The sequence below is a fragment of the Apodemus sylvaticus genome, chromosome 12 (genome assembly GCF_947179515.1).
Source record: "Apodemus sylvaticus chromosome 12, mApoSyl1.1, whole genome shotgun sequence".
Classification (NCBI taxonomy): domain Eukaryota; kingdom Metazoa; phylum Chordata; class Mammalia; order Rodentia; family Muridae; genus Apodemus; species Apodemus sylvaticus.
In genome coordinates, this window is record NC_067483.1 from 29951171 (window position 1) to 29972378 (window position 21208).

General features: G+C 37.4%; 1 protein-coding gene across 1 annotated transcript in view; it reads right to left on the minus strand.

Moving 5' to 3' along the window:
- Window positions 1–21208, minus strand: part of Dpp10 (dipeptidyl peptidase like 10) — a 794281-nt gene that overhangs the window by 161276 nt on the left and 611797 nt on the right. The window contains exons 6-7 of the mRNA XM_052200993.1: window positions 9090–9142; window positions 8911–8992 (exon numbers count right to left, since the gene is read on the minus strand). Of these exons, the coding sequence (XP_052056953.1) occupies window positions 8911–8992; window positions 9090–9142 (135 nt within the window). The remainder of the gene's footprint in view (window positions 1–8910; window positions 8993–9089; window positions 9143–21208) is intronic.

The window sequence follows — 21208 nt, forward strand, 5'->3', positions numbered from 1 at the left end:
GAACGGAAGACCAAACAGTGGATGTTTCAGTCCTACTTAGAAGGGGGAACAATATAATTAAGTGAGGTATAGGGTAGGAAGGAATTAAGAGGAAGAGAGGAAGAGGAGCAGAATCAGGTATGGGAGGAGATGGAGGAGCTGTACAGAGGGTTAGAAATTTGAACAGAGTTGTGAAGCAATGGGGGATGGGAAACTGGGGGTATCAACCAGAAAAATCCCAGATGCCAGAAAAGCAACAGCCTCCCAGGACCCCATGGGGATGACATTAGCTGAAATACCCCATAAAGGGGAGGGAGAACCTATCAAGACCACATCCAGAGTTTAGGCATGGCCCCCCAACTGAGGGATGGGGCGACCCACCTATCTCCAATATTTTAAACCAGAATTGCTCCTGTCTACAGGAAATACAGTGACAAAGAGTGGAACAGAGACTTAAGGAAAGGCCATGGAGAGACTGCCTCACTTGGGGATCCATTGCACATGCAGACATCAAACGCAGACACTATTGCTGATTCCAAGAAGTACTTGCTGACCGGAGCCTGATATAGCTGTCTCCTGAGAGGCTCTGCCAGTTCCTCACCAATACAGATGCAGATGCTGATAGTCAACCATTGAACTGTGCACAGGGACCCCAATGGAGGAGGTAGGGAAAGGACTGAAGGAGCTGAAGGGGCCTTCTCTGGCATCCCTTGAGGGGAAGGCCCTTGGTCTTGTGAAGGATTGTTGCCCCAGTGTAGTAGAAGGCTAGGTTATGAGGCAGAAGTGAGTGGGTAGGTAGGGGAGCAACCTAAAGAAGCAGGGTAAGGGGGGATGGGATAGGGGGTTTGCATAGGGGAAACTGTAAAGGGGATAACATTTGAAATGTAAACAAATAAAATATCCAAATTTTAAAAAAAGAAGGTGAATGTAATCTCAGATCAATAATCCAGTTTTCAACCTAAAACACCATTAAAACACTAAATCCCAAACTAGTAACAAAAAATGAATAAAACATTAAAAATCAGAGTTAAATTGAAGAGAATTAAAATATAAAATAGATAGTGGGACTGAATGATATATGTCTCTCACTGGCTCCTATAATTGAATATAGTTCCCACTTGGAGATTCTATTTGGTGAAGTTATGCAAGATTTGGATCAGCAACCAGGCTGGAGAAAGAAAATTATTGGTTGTTATCAAGGGTTCATAGCCTTGTCCCACTTCCTATTCTCTGGAAGCTTCCCATATAGAGAAAAAATGTGAGCTCTCTGCTTAAGGCTCCTTGTATGTCTTCTTCACCATTATGAACTCTTTCTTCAATCGTATGGTAAAATAAACACTTCCTTCTCTAAGTTGCTTTTGGTCATGGTATTTTATTATAACAACAGAAAAGGAACCAATACAATAGAGAAAATTATTGATCCTCAAGAAACTTATGATAAAACCATAAAATATTAGTTTTTAGTGGATTTGACTAAGGTGAAGAAAGATGAAAAGGGACACTTGAACTGGGGTACAAAACCACTGAATCAAAAGAATCAAAACAGGTCAAAACTTAGTATCAGGGAGGTCCCTGCATCTAGGAAAGGCCCAGAGTCCATTGGCCATCTACTTCATCTCCAAACAACCAGTTAGTTTAAAGGTAACACTGTTCTGCCAATCACATTGCGCCTGATGATGGCTGCCCTGAGAACTGTATAAAAGGCTGGAGCAGCCCAGCATGTAGTCCTTCTGTCTCCAAGTGCACGGCGGCCCTAGCATGCTGGATGTTAAATAAAAATCCTCTTACTTTTTTTAAAAATATTTTTATTTTCTATATTCTTTGTTTACATTCCAAATGATTTCCTCTTTCCTGGATCCCCCCTCCTCATATGTCCCATAAAACTTTTTCTCTCCATCCATTCTCCAATCACCTCCCTCCTTTTTCTCTGTCCTTATATTCCCCTCCAATGTTAGATCAATCCTTTCCAGGATCAGGACCCTCTCCATACTTCTTCATGGGAGTCATTTGTTATGCGATTTGTGCCTTGGGTATCAGGGCTTCTGGGCTAATTAATATCCACTTATCTGAGATTGCATTCCATGTGTATTCTTTTGTGACTGGGTTACCTCACTTAGGATGATATTTTCCAGATCAAGCATTGGGAATAAAAAGAGCAGCTGTCCAGTGATAAGTTAGATTTCTTCTCAAGTAGTGCCACTTTTTGGTGACTAGGTAATCAGATATATGACCAGACCATGGGCCATTCATATTCAAATCACCACACTTGGGCTTTTGAAAGCTCAAAGGCCACCCCCAGTTACACTCTTCCTCCAACATATTACACCTCCTACTGTTCTGAAGCAGTTTCACCAACTAGGCTCAAGTATTCAGACCTGTAAACTTTTGGGGGCCATTCTCACTCAATCCACTAGCTAAGGCAATGACCTAAATCTTTTGAATTAGTGTTCTGTACTATGACCTCTTAAAAACCCCTTTTTCTACAGCCAGCCTGTGTAGCTGTTCCTCCTCAAAACCTAATAGCCCAATACTTAAAAGTCAAGTGTTCTTTAATCCTCCAGAAGTTTAACTTGGCAGTGCAGAGGACTTGCAATAGTGATGGTGAAGAGCTTGTAATGATAGTCGCCTATCCTGGTACATACAACTCCAAACCTGAAGCGGCATTTAGCACTAAGAATATGGGAGCTATGGTGAGCAATAGCCCTGGGAATCCATCGACTGTTTAGCACTAAGAATAAAACTACACTGGATGGATTTCAGGTGCCGTTGCTCATCACGCTCTCACATGCTTCAGGCATGCTCAAGATCACATATACTCCTGCCTGTCACTCAAGAGGAAGAAATCTTCTATCCAGCTAAAAGCAGAAATCAATTGAAATCACCAACATGCTTATACCAAGCATTCTTATGGGTGTTCAAACTTTCATACTTTGGAGATCTGAATAATTCTATGTCTGCTAGTGTAATGGCTGTCTAAGTGGGAAGGTAGACTGATCTTGCTTCTTATGTCCTCTCTTTCCAGAATCTTCTCCCATACAATTTCTTCTAATAAAACACTTAGCAAAGCTAAAGAAGTGCATGAGTTCACCATACTCTCCAGAAATGGAATGCTTTTGCTGTCTCTTTTCATCACAACCTTTGCCACAACCAAAGTTCTTCTCTCACTGCAATGCAACTGAAAACCCTAAGCAATCAATGAAGCTTGGGCCTAAACCTTCTTTATCACACACATCATGTAACTCCCTCTCTTTTTTTCTTCTGCATAACCAAGGATCAGAAATTAATTATCGGCAAGTAAGTATACAGTGCAGAACTTTTTAATTTATAGAATCCATAAGCAATTAAAGTATTACACTGACTCATCTGTCATGAAATCATACTGCTGAGTTTGCTGATAGCCTCAAATATTGACAAAGCCTCTCATACAAATTGCACCATTAGGCGTTTTTGTGCACATGCCTTTCACTTTACTTGATTCCATGTTTATATGTACAACAGTGTAACCTTGATAAATACTGATTTCTTTTCAAAAGTTTTATAAAAGACTGATGTTTTTACAAAAGCACTTTTCAAAGAATTGCAGTTTGTTTCCCACAAAGCTACTGGCACTAAAATCTCACATAATTTAAAAAAATGTAAAATAATCCTTTGATAATTTTAAAGTAACAAATTTTAATAAATAAATAACTTATTGTGGGTATTATTTGAAGTCTGTTATATCTGTATGAATATATGAAATAAGAGAAATTATTGGGAAGGCTCTACAATTAGCTCTACATTGGTGATAAAGAAATAAGACAGGTAGAAAATAAAAGTGTAAGGGATAGAGAGACAGTTCAGCGGTTAGGAGTAAGAACTTCTGGAGGAATCAGTATCCAAGACCTCAATCAGTATTACAGAGCAATAGTGTTAAAAACTGCATGGTATTGGCACAGTGACAGGCAGGTATATCAATGGCATAGAATTGAAGACCAAGAAATGAACACACACACCTATGGTCACTTGATCTTTGACAAAGGAGTTAAATCCATCCAGTGGAAAAAAGATAGCCTTTTCAACAAATAGTGCTGGTTCAATTGGAGGCTAGCATGCAGAAGAATGCAAATCTATCCATTCTCATCTCCTTGTACTAAGCTCAACTCAAAATGTATAAAGTACCTCTATGTAAAATCAGACACACTGAAACTAATAGAAAAGAAACCAGGAAAGACCCTTGAATGCATGGGCACAGAGGAAAATTTCCTGAACAGAATACCAATAGCTTGTGCTCTAAGATCAATAATTGACAAATGGGACCTCTTAACATTATGAAGTTTCTGTAAGTCAAAGGACATTGTCAATAGGACAAAACAGCAACCAACAAATTGGGAAAAGATCTTTACCAACCCTACATCTGACCGAGGGTTAATATCTAATATATATATAGAACTCAAGAAGTTAGACTCCAGAGTCTAACTATTAAACCCTATTATTCTACCCTATTCTAAGCCTATAAAAATGGCGGTACAAAGCTAAACAAAGAATTCTCATCTGAGTAATATCGAATGGCTAAGAAGCACCTAAAGAAATGTTCAACATCCTTAGTCATCAGGAAAATGCAAATCAAAAAAACCCTGAGATTTCACCTCACACCAGTCAGAATGGCTAAGATAAAAAACTCAGGAGACAGCAGGTGCTAGTAAGGTTGTGGAGAAAAAAGGAACACTCTTCCGCTGCTGATGGGAGTGCAAGCTGTAACAACCACACTGGAAATCAGTTTGGTGGTTCCTCAGAAAACTCGGCATAATACTACCCTGCTCTACATCTCCTGGTCATATACCCAGAGGATTCTCCAGCATGTAATAAGGACAAATGTTCGACTCTGTTCATAGCAGCCCTATTTATAATAGGCAGAAGCTGGGAAGAACCCAGATGTTCCTAAATGGAAGAATGGATACAGAAAATGTAATATATTTACACTATGGAATACTACTCAGCCATTAAATACAATGAATTTATGAAATTCTTAGACAAATGGGTGGAACTGGAAAATAACATCCTAAGTGTGGTAAGCCAGTCACAAAAGAACACATATGGTATGCACCGATTGATAAATGGATATTAGCCTAGAAGCTTGGAATACCCAAGACCCAATTCATGTATCAAATGATGACCAAGAAGAAGGAAGAACAAAGTGTGGATACTCTGGTCCTTCTTAGAAAGGGAAAAAAATACCCACAGAAGGATATAGAGAGACAAAGTGTGGAGCAAAGAATGAGGGAAAGACTATCCAGAGACTACCGTACCTAGTGATCCTTCTCATATACAGTTACAAAACCCAGACACTGTTATCGATGCCCACCAGTACTTGCTGACTGGAGCCAGATATAGCTGTCGACTGGGAGACTCTGCTAGTACATGACAAATACAGAGGGGGACACTCTCAGCCAGCCATTGAACTGAGCACAAGGTCCACAATGGGGGAGCTGGAGAATGGACCCAAGGTGCTGAAGGGTTTTGCAGTGCCATAGCAGGAACAAAGACATGAGCCACGCAGGACTCCCAGAGCACCCAGGGATAAATTCATCAACCAGATAGTACACACGGGGTTACCCATGGCTCCAGATACATAGGTAGTAGAGGATGGCCTTGTTGGACATCAAAGGGAGGAGAGGCCCCTGGTCCTGGAAAGGCTTGATGTAGTAGTGTAGGGAAATACCAGGACAGGGAAGCTGGAGGAAGTTGAATGGGAAACAGGGGGAGGGCAGAGGGCTTATGGGGTTCTGGGGAGGGAAGACCAGGAAAGGGGAAATCATTTGAAATGTAAATAAAGAATATATCTAATAGAAAAAAGAATTATGAACTAAACAATTGATAGTACTTCACTGACCATACCAAAGTATATTTAGTGGAGATACACACATGTTTCTTCAAGGCTTAGAAAATGAAATTCACTGAAATCAGTCTATATTTTAAAGAGTTCCTAAGGATTCTTAAGTAACACAACAGTATCTTGCTTCTAGATTTTAGAATTTCATTAGTTCTGAGTTTGGATGCAACAAGTTGCCCAGAACAACAGTTAGCATTGCCAACAGGAGGCAATGAGATTTAGTGACTGGCTACCTCCTGCATCCACTATCTGCTCCCCACTGTCTGCTTCTGGTTCCTGTTGCTATACTCAATACCTACAACTCAGGACAAAAGGTATTGTTTCTCCATCCCTTTAGGTACCTGCAGGGTAAATGCAAATATACTGAGAAGACACTAGTGTCTAGACAGCTGAATTCTATTTTATTTAAATCACTGTATTATTTGATTCATAATTATTTATTTAACTAGCCACCGATTTATGTAGAAAGGAGAATGAATACAGAGTATTATCCATGATTTATTTGTGGAATACAATTTAGGGACTATCATGTTCACATGCGCATTTTTCAGTGTTTTAAGGTAAGCCTTTATTTGCTCAATCTACATCTCACATAAGTTCATAAAACTATCTAGAAACTTAAAAACTCTGTAGAAAATTAAAGATGTCTTCTCCATTTTAAGCAGGTGCTTCAAATATTACATTTAACTTTTAGTTTCCACTTTAGGGAATAGGTACATCCACCAAATCACTATAAAAATCTGTCAACAATATTGATTCTGGATCATGTCACTGATCTACGCAGATACTCAAATATTGTTGAGTGCGACACTGTTACTTTTAAAATTATGTGGCTCTCATATTTTTCTTCCAGCCTGCCTTATTGCTCCTTCTTCATTTCCCTCTTTCTTACAAATAAAACTTTTAAATAATACCTTTAATGTAAAGTTACAATGACATATTATTGTTAATAAAGAATGATTAGAAACATAGTTAAATGAATTTATTTTAACAATGGTGAATATGAAATATTACCATGGATAATGCCTAGGCCAGGTCATGTGATCTGACACTGACATAGACCCCCCCCCCATTTCAATGATATTTTACTTCAAGGTTTCATGATTTATTTCCAATGAAAATCCGGTAACCGCTCACTTTTCTGTAGCCTATTTGTTAAATTGTTAGTGTCCCTTCTTTTTTTAAGCTAGCAGCATTAGAAATGATTACTTAAATTTATAATGGATGACTTCTAAAAACAACAATGCTGAGTGGCCTATGGTAAATGAAGTATTATTCAAAAATTTTAGCATGATAAGATGGTACAGATGTTTTAATTTAATTAATGAAGACATTGAAGAGGAAAGAAAATAAAAAACATACTTCAAACCCTTCTGGCTAATGTTGAACTATCAATTTTAATTTTCAAAACATCTAGATGTTTCTAAACTCAATTAAAAGACATTTCAAAGGTTATACTTTGGACTGTAAATAAGATAAATCCATGTTGATTAAATTATCACAAAATCAATTTCATATTTTAGATATAATTGTCATTTTTAAATTCCCATATTCTTAAGAACATAGTACAATTCTATGATGTAAAACTGATAGCATCCAAAGAAAGATGTCAAACAACCAACATTATTAGAAAGGGAACTTGAATAAGAACAGAATTAGGGAGATTGCTCTAACAGTCTCAGTAGAAAAAAGTGTCCAGCACTGGGGAATCTACACAATTCTTCACAGAGCACATTCATCAAAATGTGTATTAATTACATAGAGCATGCAAATCATGTCGCATTCAAAGTATGGACCTACTTCTAAAGAATACAATTAAATCTTAACACCAATTCTGAACTACCATGATTTAATAAAATATGTACCAAAAAGGAAACATCTCAATGGAAAGTAAAATTACTGTTATAAAAATATTATTATCTATTATATTAGGTAAGGAATAGATAGAATTTTAGAAAGCCCTACAATCTTCTATACATGTAATTAAAAAAAGAAAAGTGAAACACATATTATCATTTCTACCTGTGGAGAGTTAGAGGCTGAAGGAGCTTGCTTCCCAGCCTGGGGACCTAAGGAAATTTCTTGAGACATAATAGAAGGAGACAACTGAGTCCCACAAGCTATCTTATGACTTTACAAAAGGTATTATGGTATAGGCATGTGGTAGTACATGCCTGTGATCCTGGCATGTAGTAGGTAAAGGCAGGAGGATCAGATGATCATGGTCATTCATGTGTACACAGGTAGTTGAAGAACACATTGGGATACATGAGCACTGTTCTCAAAACTAACCAACTAACCAATCAATCAAACAAACAAATAAAAATGATGCAAAAATAAGTATATAAATATATAAGTAATTGTAGTATTCTCTGTTTCCACTACTTTAGTAGTATAGAAATTGAAAATAAAATTTTCAAAATAGTTGGCAATAGTAGGTAGGAGGAGTTGTATGGATATAAGACAATATCTTAACCTAAATTGTTCTGTTTTTATTATTAATTACTGTTTTGACAATATATTACCTGATAAATACTTTTTAAATTGGACAACTAGCAAATAGTTCTAAACATCATTTGCTTTATTCTTTTGTGTGTGTATGTGTGTGTGTGTGTTCATTCACATGTAGCAGAGAATATACATGCATGTATGTATGATAAGCCAGAGGTCAAAATTGTATGACATTTCCAGTCACCATTGTTTAAGAAAATATATTTTAAGAGAGTTGAAACTGAATGGGCCCTATCTTCTCTCCAGGAAGCACCAAGAACCTTCTGTCTCTGGCCCTCCTGTGCTGGGGTTGCAAGTACAACTACACACTATCACAACCAGTTTTTATACTGGTACTAGAGTTAAAAACCATGGTCTTTACGGTACTTGACAAATACTTTCTCTACTGAGTTACCTCCCAATCCTTATTTCACCTATTCTTAGGGAACCATGCAAAAGTATTAATGCAGAGGAACACATCAAGGCTTGTAGGATAAATTGCACAAGGAAGAGAATTTGTACAGATTTCACATTTGACTTCACTGGACTGGGTCTGGGTTGAGCAGGCTTACCAGCTGCTGTCCTTGCACACCCCAGGCCGCATACTGCAACACTGAGTCCTCAACTTCTGGGGGATTCAACTCCCACACTTCCCTTGAAAAGATGCAAATATTATCAAGTGAACAAACTGACATCTGTGACAACTCGGCTGGACAATGGTTCATAAAATGTAGAAAACCAAAGAACTTACCCAGTGTGTATGTTGTAAATCAAATATGAAGCGGTAAATGAGTAATGAAAAATCTGAAATAAAAAAGAATAGAGTAATCACTCACAGTTTTCTGTAAAGGATTGATCTTAATGCACAATAAAGATTGGCTATTAGGGAAAACACAAGACATATGAAATGTGCCAATTAAGATGTTTATTGCTTTTTTTGCAACATTTTAGCTAGAACACACATCTTCGTATTCTACATATTCCCGGTGTGTGCACAAACTCTATCTCTCTGCTCTGTCTGTCTCTGTGTCTGTCTCTGTGTCTGTCTCTCTATATCTGCCTGTATCTCTGTCTCTGTCTGTCTCTGCCTATCTCTCTGTGTCTCTCTCTGTCTCTCTGTCTCTCTCTCTGTCTCTCTCTCTCTCTGTATGTGTGTATGTGTGTGTGTGTGTGTGTGTGTGTGTGTGTGCGCACGCATACTTATGCTTGAGTATATGACCCTTTGGAACCTGAGTTCAAGCTAGGCTCTAGTTCCTCAGCTGCCATCTATGATTTGTTGTTGGCTTTTTGCTTTTGTTTTGAGACAAAATAATCCACTGTCCCAGATTTTTCAACTCTACCATGCCTCCAGGCACAGGGTCCTTAAACTTGCCTGTTCTTTAAGTGCAACTAGCTCTTTTCCTTGACTTTCTTCTCCATATATCAACTTCCTACCTCACCCAGATGTTCGAGTTTTTGCATTTCAACTTTTATACATCCTTCTGCCCCATCAACTGCTATCTCACTTTGTCTATATTATATGTCATGCAAATTAAATTCATTTTCTCTGTGGATCTTTCATGTATTTTGTAACCATTCAGCTGTTTTCTTTCTCATTCTTTCCTTTCCTTTCTTTCCCTTCCCTTTCCCTTCTCTCTCTCTCTCTCTCCCTTTCTTCCCTTTATTCAGTTAGGGGATCCTAAACTGACATGGGAACTTTCTTTGGATGCAGATTGTTTGTGTTCCTGATTTATATATACTACACTGAAGTATATTTCACGCACAGGCATTTTTATACTCTACATGGCATGGGGTTAATTGTATTGATATCTTAAGGTTACCTCCTTTTCCCAGAGAGAGGACTGAATGACCTTCTCATGGTCACCTAATCCCTGTTCTTCTATGCAATACCAAGATGATGTTTCATGAATAAACTTTTTGAACAGGAAAATCTTATATGTGTAATGATGTTTGCTAATGAATACAAACAGAGATAATATTTTCTTTTCATTGCAGGGAAATGCTTTTTTTTAAATAGTTTGTTACTACTTAGTAATCTTCAATTCTTTTTTTTAAATTTTAATTAGATATATGCAGGTATGTCTGTGGGAGTATGCATTCATTAGTGCAGTTAACCAAGAGACGATAAAAAAGTATAAAGAGCCATTTTCCACCTCCTTTGCAAGCTATATTTGTCCTTAAAGAGTTTTCCTTCTGGGTTGAGAAGATAGTTCTGTACATGAACCACTTACCATGCAAGCATGAAGACTAGAGTTCAGTCCCCTAGGCCATAACTAAAGCTGTATGCCCCAATGCATATTTGGAATCCCTGGGGGATGTAAGGTAGAGAATGGGCAATCTCAGGTGCTTTGTCACCAGCCAACTTAGCACATGCTGTAGCCAACAATAGATCCCATCTTAAGAAGGGTAGAAGGCACCTGAGGTTTTCTGACCTCCGTACATATCCAGCCGTAACAGTATGCATGCACTTGCATTCATGCATGTGAATAAACACAGACACACACACACACACAGAGAAAGAGAGAGAAAAAATAGAGTGAGAGAGAGACAGAGAGAGAGAGAGAGAGAGAGAGAGAGAGAGAGAGAGAGAGAGAGATGTGCTTTGTTTCTTTTGTAATTTTTCTAAGGACAATAGAGCAAAACAAATTGTTACACACAAAATTGCAATGAATAGTACAAAACTATCTCTGAATTTATTTTTCTTAACCTGAAATGATGAAACTAAGGAATCTGGAGGAAAAAGAGGAAAATTGAAAAAGGATAAATTAGGAAAGTATCTGTATATATTCTATGATGAGGAAAACTTTCTTTCTGAAGCTATGCCAAGCTAGTTGAAAACAAGCTTATCTATGTATGTTGAAATATGGATTTACATTGACACTTTCCATTCATATTCTACAATTACAAATGGAAATTCTGTTCTTCTACTGAGGGTGGAATGCGCTGACATTGGTTTTTTGTTTTTGTTTTTGTTTTTTGTTTTTGTTTTTTTTATTTGATATATTTTTTATTTACATTTCAAATAATTTCCCCTTTCCTGGATTGCCCCTCCCACAATGTCCCAAAAAACCCTCTTCCCTCCCCCTGTTCACCAATCACGCTTTCCCTTTTCCCTGTCCTGGTATTCCCCTACACTGTTGCACTGAGCCTTTCCAGGATCAGGGGCTTCTCCTTCCTTCTTCTTGGGCATCATTTGATATGTGAATTGTGTCTTGGGTATTACGATATAAATAGGGCTGCAATGAACATAATGGAGCAGGTGTCCTTATTACATGCTAGGAAATCTTCTGAGTATATGCCCAGGAGTGGTATAGTAGAGTCCTCCAGTAGTATCATGCCCAGTTTTCTGAGGAACTGCCAGACTGATTTCCAGAGTGGTTGTACTAGCTTGCAATCCCATCAACAGTGGAGGAGTTTTCCTCTTTCTCCACATCCTCAGAAACACCTGTTTGCTCCTGAGTCTTTGATCTTAGCCATTCTGACTGGTATGAGGTGAAATCTCAAGGTTATTTTGATTTGCATTTCCCTGATGACTAAGGATGTTGAACATTTCTTTAGGTGCTTCTCAGCCATTCAATATTCCTCAGGTGAAAATTCTTTGTTTAGCTCTGTACTCTATTTTTAATAGGGTTATTTGGCTCTCTGAAGTCTACCTTCTTGAGTTCTTTGTATATGTTGGATATTAGCCCTCTGTCAGATGGAGGGTTGTTAAAGATCTTTTCCCAATTTGTTGGTTGCCATTTTCTCCTTTTGAGAGTGTCCTTTGCCTTACAGAAACTTTGTAATTTTATGACATCCCATTTGTCAATTCTTGATCTTAGAGAATAAGCTATTTGTATTCTGTTCAGGAAATTTTCCCCTGTGCTCATTGCACAGACATTGTTAATATTGCTAATTAAATCACCATTGAAATAAAACTCTGCTTCTTCTTACTGTAAAAACAATTTTTTATTAAATAAATTCATCGCAAATTTGGCAAAGTTGTATAAATGTTCTCTTTTTTCAGGAAAAGCCTGATCTCCCCACTCATAGAATTCTCATTGAAGCTTTATTCTTCATATCAACATTTTATATCTATATCTATATCCATATCTGTGTCTATCTCTATCTATCTATCTCTATCACTATATATATATGTATCTGTATCTGTATCTGCATCTATATCTATATCTAATCTATATCCCTGTGTATATATTTTAACAGAGATTCTTTGAAAGTGAGGCTTTTCAGCTACCCTGGCAAGTTAGACCCAAGGTTTCTCCTATCTGCTCTCCAAGCACTGGGAATACAGGCTAACTCTGCCATGTCTAGATATTTTTTAAGTCATTTATTTTTAATGTATGCATGTGAATGTTTTGCCTAAATATATTTCTGTGCCCACTGTGTATACACTGTTCATGGGTACCAGAAGAGGGTTGTCAAATACTCTGGAACTAATACTACAAATGGCTTTTAGCCACTACTTGTGTTCTGAAACTCAAGCATCTTCTGGATAAGGAGCCAGGATGCTTAAGCACTGAAAAATCTCTACGTCTATTTTTTTTTTCATGAGTTTTGGAGAAAAAAAAATCAGTTCCTTATACTTGTGTGTCAAGGACTTTATACTCAGCCACTTCTCTTACCCCTAATTTCAAGATATTTTTTAATGGATTTGCATGTCATCCTTGGTAATGCATGGTAATATTATCTGCATCATTCCAATTTTAGCATATATTCTGCCAAAGCCAGCACTGACTTCAAGCTTAAAATGGTAGACGCACCATTAAAGCTGACAAAGAAATGAGAAATATGCCTGCCTCTGTCAACATCTTTTATCTCTGAAAGTTCTGTTCACCAAAGCAAGATGTCGACTGGGCAATTGCTCTTAACAGCAGATAAATGCGTGAACTCTGTTAGGAGTGCAGAGAAGCCATTCACCCTGCCACTGATCAACAGCAATGTGTCTCGGTTTCTAGCCCCGCATTAATCTTGCAACATTTCCTATGCATTAACATTAGGAGCAAAACAGAATACCAAAGTAATGGCTGAAGCATCACTTGATAAAGCCAGGGAAGGCTGGTCTCTGTTTATAACAGCTAGTCTAAAGGTTACCAATATTTATGAGGGAACCTAAAACACTTAGATTAGGGACAGGATAAATGCCTCAATTATGAGAGGTATTGCTGTGTAACCATGAGGACCAGAGTTGAAATCCACAGAAACCCATGTAAATTTAGACTGTAGATGGCAGATTATCTCTAATTTCAGTACACATATAAATGGTAGGTGGACTTGGTAGCCCTACTACAATTCCTGCCACAGAAGACAAAGACAGGAAACACCAGAGGAAGCTGGCTTGAAGAGAGACCCCAACTTAGTAAATACAGTAGAAAATGGATTGAGATACATTCCTGACACTAATTGTTGGACCTTCATATGAACACACAAACATGCACACACACACACACACACACACACACACATGCACACATACACACCCAGCATATGCATGTATGTACATTATATACCAACATAGGGAAAAATGAAAAAAAATTAGAGTAAGATTTAGCTAGTCTTCAATTGATGTAAATTGGAGAACAGGAAATATATGTGTATGTTCTGACTTGTAGCCAATTGCAACATGATTTTTTTCCCTCTACATGTATGTCATGAGGGAAGATCACTTGGAAATTATCTTCAGTTTATAGCCCTGACTGGTCTGTAAAGTTAGATGAGGTTGAAATAATGTTATAGGGTTTTGATCCTATCTATGTGCTGTAAAGCCAAATGTTTCTAAGATAACCTAGAATATATAACTGTGCAGAGCTTAAATCTCTTTCCTCTATGTTCCATATCCTAATTTTTTTTACAGTGCATAAGCATGGCTGTCCATTTTGCTGCAATGACAACACATACACTTCGTTGTATAAATTTGCAGAATTAGATTGAGGTACTATATCCATAGTAGAATATAGCATATAGAGGATAGGAAAGAGGTCTTATATAAATAACGGTCTCTATGTCTATTATGGTTTATCTATGCTCAGCCCCTTGAATGGTACTATGAGAAGGTGTGGCCCTGTTGGTGTAGGTGTGGCCTTGTTGGAGTAGGTGTGTCAGTTTGTGTGTAGGTTTTAAGACCTTCACCCTAACGGCCTGGAAGGGAATCTTCTTCTAGTGGCCTTCAGATGAAGATGTAGAATACTGAGATCGTCCTGCACTATGCCTGCCTGGATATTGCCATGCTTGCTGCCATGATTATAATGGACTGAACTTTTGATCCTGTAAGCTAGCTCCAATTAAATATTGTCCTTTATAAGAGTTGCCTTCATCATGGTGTCCATTCACAGCAGTAAAATTCTAACTAAGAAAATGTCTCTCTCCATTTTTCTTTTTTCTCATTTCCTTCCTCCATCTCTTCTCTTTCTTGTCTTTATATACTCCCTCCTTTCTTCCCACTGTAAAACACTGGTTCAGTGTAAATGGCAGCTATTTGGTGAGAATTGTATTTAACTAAAATATACTTCTGTTGAAAGATATTATTTTAAACTAACCCCTTATCTTGTCTTCAACAACATTTCTGACTCTAAAGATCTCTTTCTAGTATTCTTTGAAAATATTTCTTTTTTTTGAGATATAATATGAATACATGGTTTCTCATCAGACAGAGACCATTACAGAAAACCAGCTTTAAACTTCAGAGTGGTGGAGCCTAATTTCACAGGACATATATGCAATACAACTCCCAATCCTTGGGCTTTGAGATCATTGTAAAGATGGGAGCAAAATGAACATAAGAGCCAGAGAATCAGAAAGTTTTCTGTGAATTTTTCTCATCTAGTAATACCAGAAACTGAATCCATAAAGTCTCACTGGCATGCATGGTTAGAGGTGAGCTCTACAAGACTACTGCATATAGAAATGCTAATGTGGCTTGTAGCAAGGAAAGCTCTGGAGACCTCAACCCTACACAAAGAACTAAAGGCAACTAAGTTATATTTCTAGTGTACTTTAGCATTTGAGTTTTTTATTAATAATCTAGAATCCATTCATAAAGAAAGGGCAAGGCAAATCAAACTTCAGATTGAGGAGTAATGTCGTAGCCACCTACATTTACTGAGGCAGTGGATCAGAATGGAGTCTAGGATTTTCTGGTGAATTCTTGGCCAGAGGCAGGGAAATGAACATGGGAAAGAAGTGAGTCAGAAAAGAGAAAAGATGAAACTGCTGGATAAGGCCACCTAAATCCCACTTGTGTGGCACAGAGTCACAGACAAACTGCAGGTGTCCTATGGTTTATGATAATACTAAACCGCACACATGAGAATGTACATAGAACTATGTGCAGTAAATAGACCATTGTAAGAGATCCCATGTTATGCAAATGAACCCCAAATTCCGTGCAATCCCAACAACTTTGACTATAACATGCAACAGACAAGCTCCAAATTCTTCATACGATGGGTCTGTTTAGATTGCCAAATGTTCTCTTATATCCAGCATGCTTCCTCCTTTGGAAGTGTATCTGTTCCTGATCTGGCTAATATCTATACAATGCCATCCAATGTCTTGTTCCTGGATGAAAAAATGTGGGAACCCATTGAAAATTCTCCAGCTTGACCATGGCTACTTAGTTATGCATAACTTTAACCTTTTTAGACCTCATACCAGGGCCCTGGAGATAAATTTTGGAGTCATTGAACCTCTTTGTCTGTCTAGTGTGACTAGTGTATGAATCTCTTTCTCTGCTTTTCTCCATTACTTGTGGGATTAACTTAAATATTGAGACTGGATGGGTGAATTTGGCTTATCAGGATGACCAGGGCCCAAGATCTGTACTTAACAACTCCTGAAACAATTGGGCTGAATATCCCTGTTCTAACAATGATCCTTAAATCAACCAAAAGAGCTAGATTTTATTTATAATCCTACGCGAGGCTCTTTAAAACTTAAAATTAACATTGAATGTTGAAGTGAGAAACAGAGTCCTAAGCTGAACCTACATCTGTCTGCTCCGTGCGTTAATCTTTCTGCACAATTTCTTGCATGGAGCTCATAGCCACAGCCCAACTCTGGATTTTCTGCAGATTCATGTTCTATCACTTCTTGACTTCCAGACTATGACCAAATGTAAAAGACTTATTTCCACAGGATCCTTGAAGTTACCATCCAAAGATTCATTGACAGGACTATACCTGAGTTAATTGTAATTACCAAAGTCGAGAGATTTTAAGATGGAAAGATGATACGATATATCAGATCACATCAGTGCCTTCATTCTTCAGCCAATTTTCACATTTTTCCTCTTAGAATGTCAGTTATTACCTAAAACATCTGTGAAGATTCATGCCAAGGAGAATTATACTCACAAGAAAAAGGAATCTCATGATGCAGTAACTTGTGCTTACACAAGAGTTGATAACTCAGGACACCAAAGCTGTCTCTGCACTGCAGTTAAGTTGGCAAATTGATATAAATTGCATGCATTTTATGGCTCAGAGAATATTTAAAATGGAATTATGGATTTGCCATCAACTCAGACAGTGAGTGAAACTGAACAGTGAGAAAGTAAGCCTGAATCGATGGCATTCATTATGAACAACAATGACACAGCAAGCCGACTGCACAGGTGAAAGGCGTTTGTTTCTTTTGGAAGATGGTGATAGGCTACATCCACGTTTATTCTAGAGACACATTTTGAGAGGGGTGAATTGTGACCTTTTTGTTTGCAAGGCTTTATTTTTATTATGGTGTTAAGAGCAGGAGCCATGAAATAGCTAACTTTCCTGACTGTCATAAATATGGTTCATAACATTGTAACGAAAGGCTTTAAAAAAAAAGATCTCTTTAAAAATTCCATCACAGGGAAGCTTTGTGATCATGAAACAAACACTGTATAAAAGGGAATGTGAATAGGAGATCATGGAAGCCACATTTAGTGCCCATCAGCATCTTAAATGACTTTCGTAATTTTTCTCACTCTTATCTTTATTCACTTTATTTTTATTGTATTACAAATACAATAAAAGTATTTATGTTTAATTATTAGAATAGAAGTTTATGTGTGGCATTTGCGTGCATCCTGAGATTCTGCTGACCCATCATGCAAATCCTCTTCTGCTGACCCTATTATTTCCACTCCCTACATCTTATCACATGTGTTCTATAACCCTTCCCACTTCATTCCCTTAAAGGTTCTTTCTTCCACTCCCAGAGAATGCTTTCTAGTTTCCTGGCTTCTACAAATGTTCACTCTCACATTGATACACATCTACATAAAATAGAGGCTCAGGTATACATATCGGAGAGAACATGTGATGGTTGTCTTTCTGAGTAAGGGGTGTCTCGCTTAATATTGCTCCAATTTCCAAGACTCTTTAACTGCAAATTTCAGTTTCTGTCCTGGTCAAATAAAATTCCATCATGTGCATGTACCATATGAACCAGGATTGGATTGAAGTTATTACCTATACTAAAATTTTCTTTCCTTCTACTACAATAATGAAAGAGAAATGTAAATATTATGTTCTCTAGGATTCAGCACAGGATCCACAGAGCACTCTTGTACCAACTCATGCTTCTGATAAGTCACAGATGTAGCAAAGTATTCAGGGTCAGAAGATTGAAATTGTCAATGAACAAGATAAGGGTTATATTTATATCAAAACTCAATTAAACTAACAGGGTCTTTACTAATAAGAGAGTTAATTTATTGTGAGTCCACAGGTTTCATGAAGCCAAATCCTTGAATGAGGGCTTTCATGAAACCAGAAACTAACTTCTTTGAATGAATTAAAAAGAGATCACATTCATCAGCTTCAGGTCACGTAGATTTGTCAAAGACACTTTTAGGCTTCCATTTCCGACACAAATGCACCATAGGCAGACAAAGAGATTGAAAGCCAGCTATGCAGACAATGTGACATTTATCTCCTAGAACTTCTCTTTTTTCATGATTTTAAAACTTTATTATAGAAAAGTAGGGGGATAGAGAAGAGATAGAAATGAAATGAGAGAAAGAATAGATAGAGAGGTGAGAACCGGCCATGGCCACGTGGAAAGAGAACAGGAACATGGGAGCAAGAGACAAGGGAGAGAGCATGGGCAAGAGTCAGAACTTCTCTTTTTTTGAGTGCAACATCAAAACCCTCTATCTTAGTTAGGATTTCTTCAGATATAAGAGGATATCATAACCCAAAAAAAAAAAAACAACAACAACAACAACAAAACCAACCAAACAAAACAAACAAACAAAAAACACCATAGAGACAATGAGAAAGAAAGGGTTCTAGTTGAATGGCCATGTCTCTGCCTATGAGGTTGACCAGAAGTAAATTGTGCTGTCTAGTTTTATGTCAACTTGGCAAAATCTAGTTTTACATCATTTTGATAAAGAGAATTTCAATTAAGAAAAATTTCCAAGAAGACTGGACTGTGAGCAAAGCTGTGGTGCATATTCTTTATTAATGATTGATATGGGTGAGCCCTGCTCATTGTGGGTGGTGATTTCCCTAGCCTGGATATTCCCTAGGCTACTAGGTGTAGCAAGAAACCAAGGAAAAAGAACATGAGGAGCAAAGGCAGTAAGAAGGATCCCTCCACACCCTCTGTATCTGCTTCTGCCTCCAGGTTCTTGTCTTGACTTTCCTGAATGATGAACTACAAGCTACAAGACAATAAACCCTTTAATTGTGATATTTCACCACAGTAAAAGAAACAATGAGACGCTTTCAAGAATCTTTGTCAGGTCCCAGAATAGGTAAGTACCACAGCAAATATTAAGTATAATTTTACAATCAAAGAATACCTCCACCCCACCACTCCACACTCCAAAATGTTATTAAGGATATATATATATATATATATATATATATATATATACACACACACACACACACACACACACACACAATGCAGGAATAAACTCCTTTCTCTGGTAAAAGAATGAAACTCATTTCCTCTCTTCAGAATACCTTGCTTTTTCAAAATCTTAGGCTTGTTTTTGTCTAAGGATGGTAAGTATTCTCAAACACTCAGAAATGCATTCATGTAACCCAGACAGTGATATGGCTGGATCTAAGATTAGCCTATTAGTAAGATCTCCTAATACATGCAATGAGAAAATTCCATTTGAATATTGTGAAAGTTTAAATTTTCAAGCCAGAAGACAAGCTTTGTTACTCATAGTTTTCTGTTCACACTTACTAAAGGATTCACACTTAGAAACATGTGATATTGAAAATAGGTGTGATATGCAGAAGTAACTGACTTCTCTCAATGAGTCAAACAGGGAAATGACTTTCTGGCTGTAGGACTGCTGTTTTTTTTTCCAAAGGGTCTGAAGGTTTCTTTTAACACTGTGAATGCAGACATCATAAACACTAAGAAACAGAATCTCACACCTCATAAAGTGATAAAGTTGGGTTTACAATTTGCCTTCTAGTAAACTTGTTGAGTTCAACCAGAAAAAAAATCACTTTAGATTTCTGAGTATCTTCCCTTGTCACATTTCAAACTGGGAGAGACTTCCTAAGGAAGCTATGCTGCTAGTTTTATGTGGTCTTGACTCAAAATAGAGTCTTTTGGGCAGAGGAAAACTCAATTGAGATGTCTCTACAAGGTTATCCTGTGGACAAGTCCCTAGTTTATTTTCTTGAATAATGATATGAGAGGACCAAGGTCATTGCAATAAATACCATTTCTGACCTGATATTTCTGGATGCAATCAGAAGTACATAGGATGAGCAAAGTAGTAAGCAATACTTCTCCATAGCCTCCGCATTAGTTCTTACGTCCATGAAGCCACCTTGGGTTCCTGTCATGAGCCATAATGGGACAAGCTAATATACTAGCAGGTGATCATCCTGAAATGGCCTGATTCTGATTATTATATAATCTGTGACAGGTGAGCCCTCATAAAGCAAGGCTGTGAGGGACTCATTTTAGGAAAGATTCCTACTATTAATATGTTTTTCCTATAATTATTAAATATATGTAATAATCAATAAGTAATAGGACACCCCTTTGAAGCAGATCACTGCAGATCTACAAAATTGTACTGTCTTATAGTGATGCTATGTAGACAAATAGATGACTTAAGTTTTAATGATGATCCAATAAGAATTCCTAAAATTATATCTGTGAACATTAAGCTCTTTTATACTGGGACTGTTATTAGGTACTTTTCTGATAGTCAAAACTGCAATGAGAACTCAGTCAGTCTCCCAAGTGTCACAAGTTAATTGCTCTTAAATGGTAACAAGACTTTCCCCTACTCAGAGCACATTCCAAGAGATTGTAAAACAATAAACCAAAGGTCATGAAAAGGGAACTAGGATTTATTATTAGGTACTAGGACAGAAGACAAAATATTGCTTGGGTTTATCTATACAAAATTTTACTAATAACCTATTTATGGTTTTAAACTTTCAGTGAAACAAGTGAAAGATGTTTAGCTAGATAACTACTCCTAATGGATATGCATGTAAACATTCTCTGTCGTAAAATTCTATTTCACGTTATGATTTGACTTTTTGTGTGAACTTTTGGTGAACTTTGTAACATGTGATCGTGTATTTTGAAAGATGTTTAAGGGCTGAGAACAAAGAGAAGAGTTAGAACAGAGGAACTTAGGTAAGAAGAAAAGAGGTGAGAAGACCTGAGCTTAGAATGGAACTAAATTGAGAAGTTTTTAGTCAGAAGAGAACAAGATTAGAAGGAGGATGCACAGTGGAATAACACAGGTAATGTAAAAAACGAAAACTAAGAGTGCAATGTGAAGAATGCAGAGGGAAAGAGGGAAAAAGAAGACGCTGCAGAGATCAGAAGGAATAGGCACGCATCTCTTTACCATGGGACAGAACAGGTCCCATGGTAAAGACAAGGCAGGCG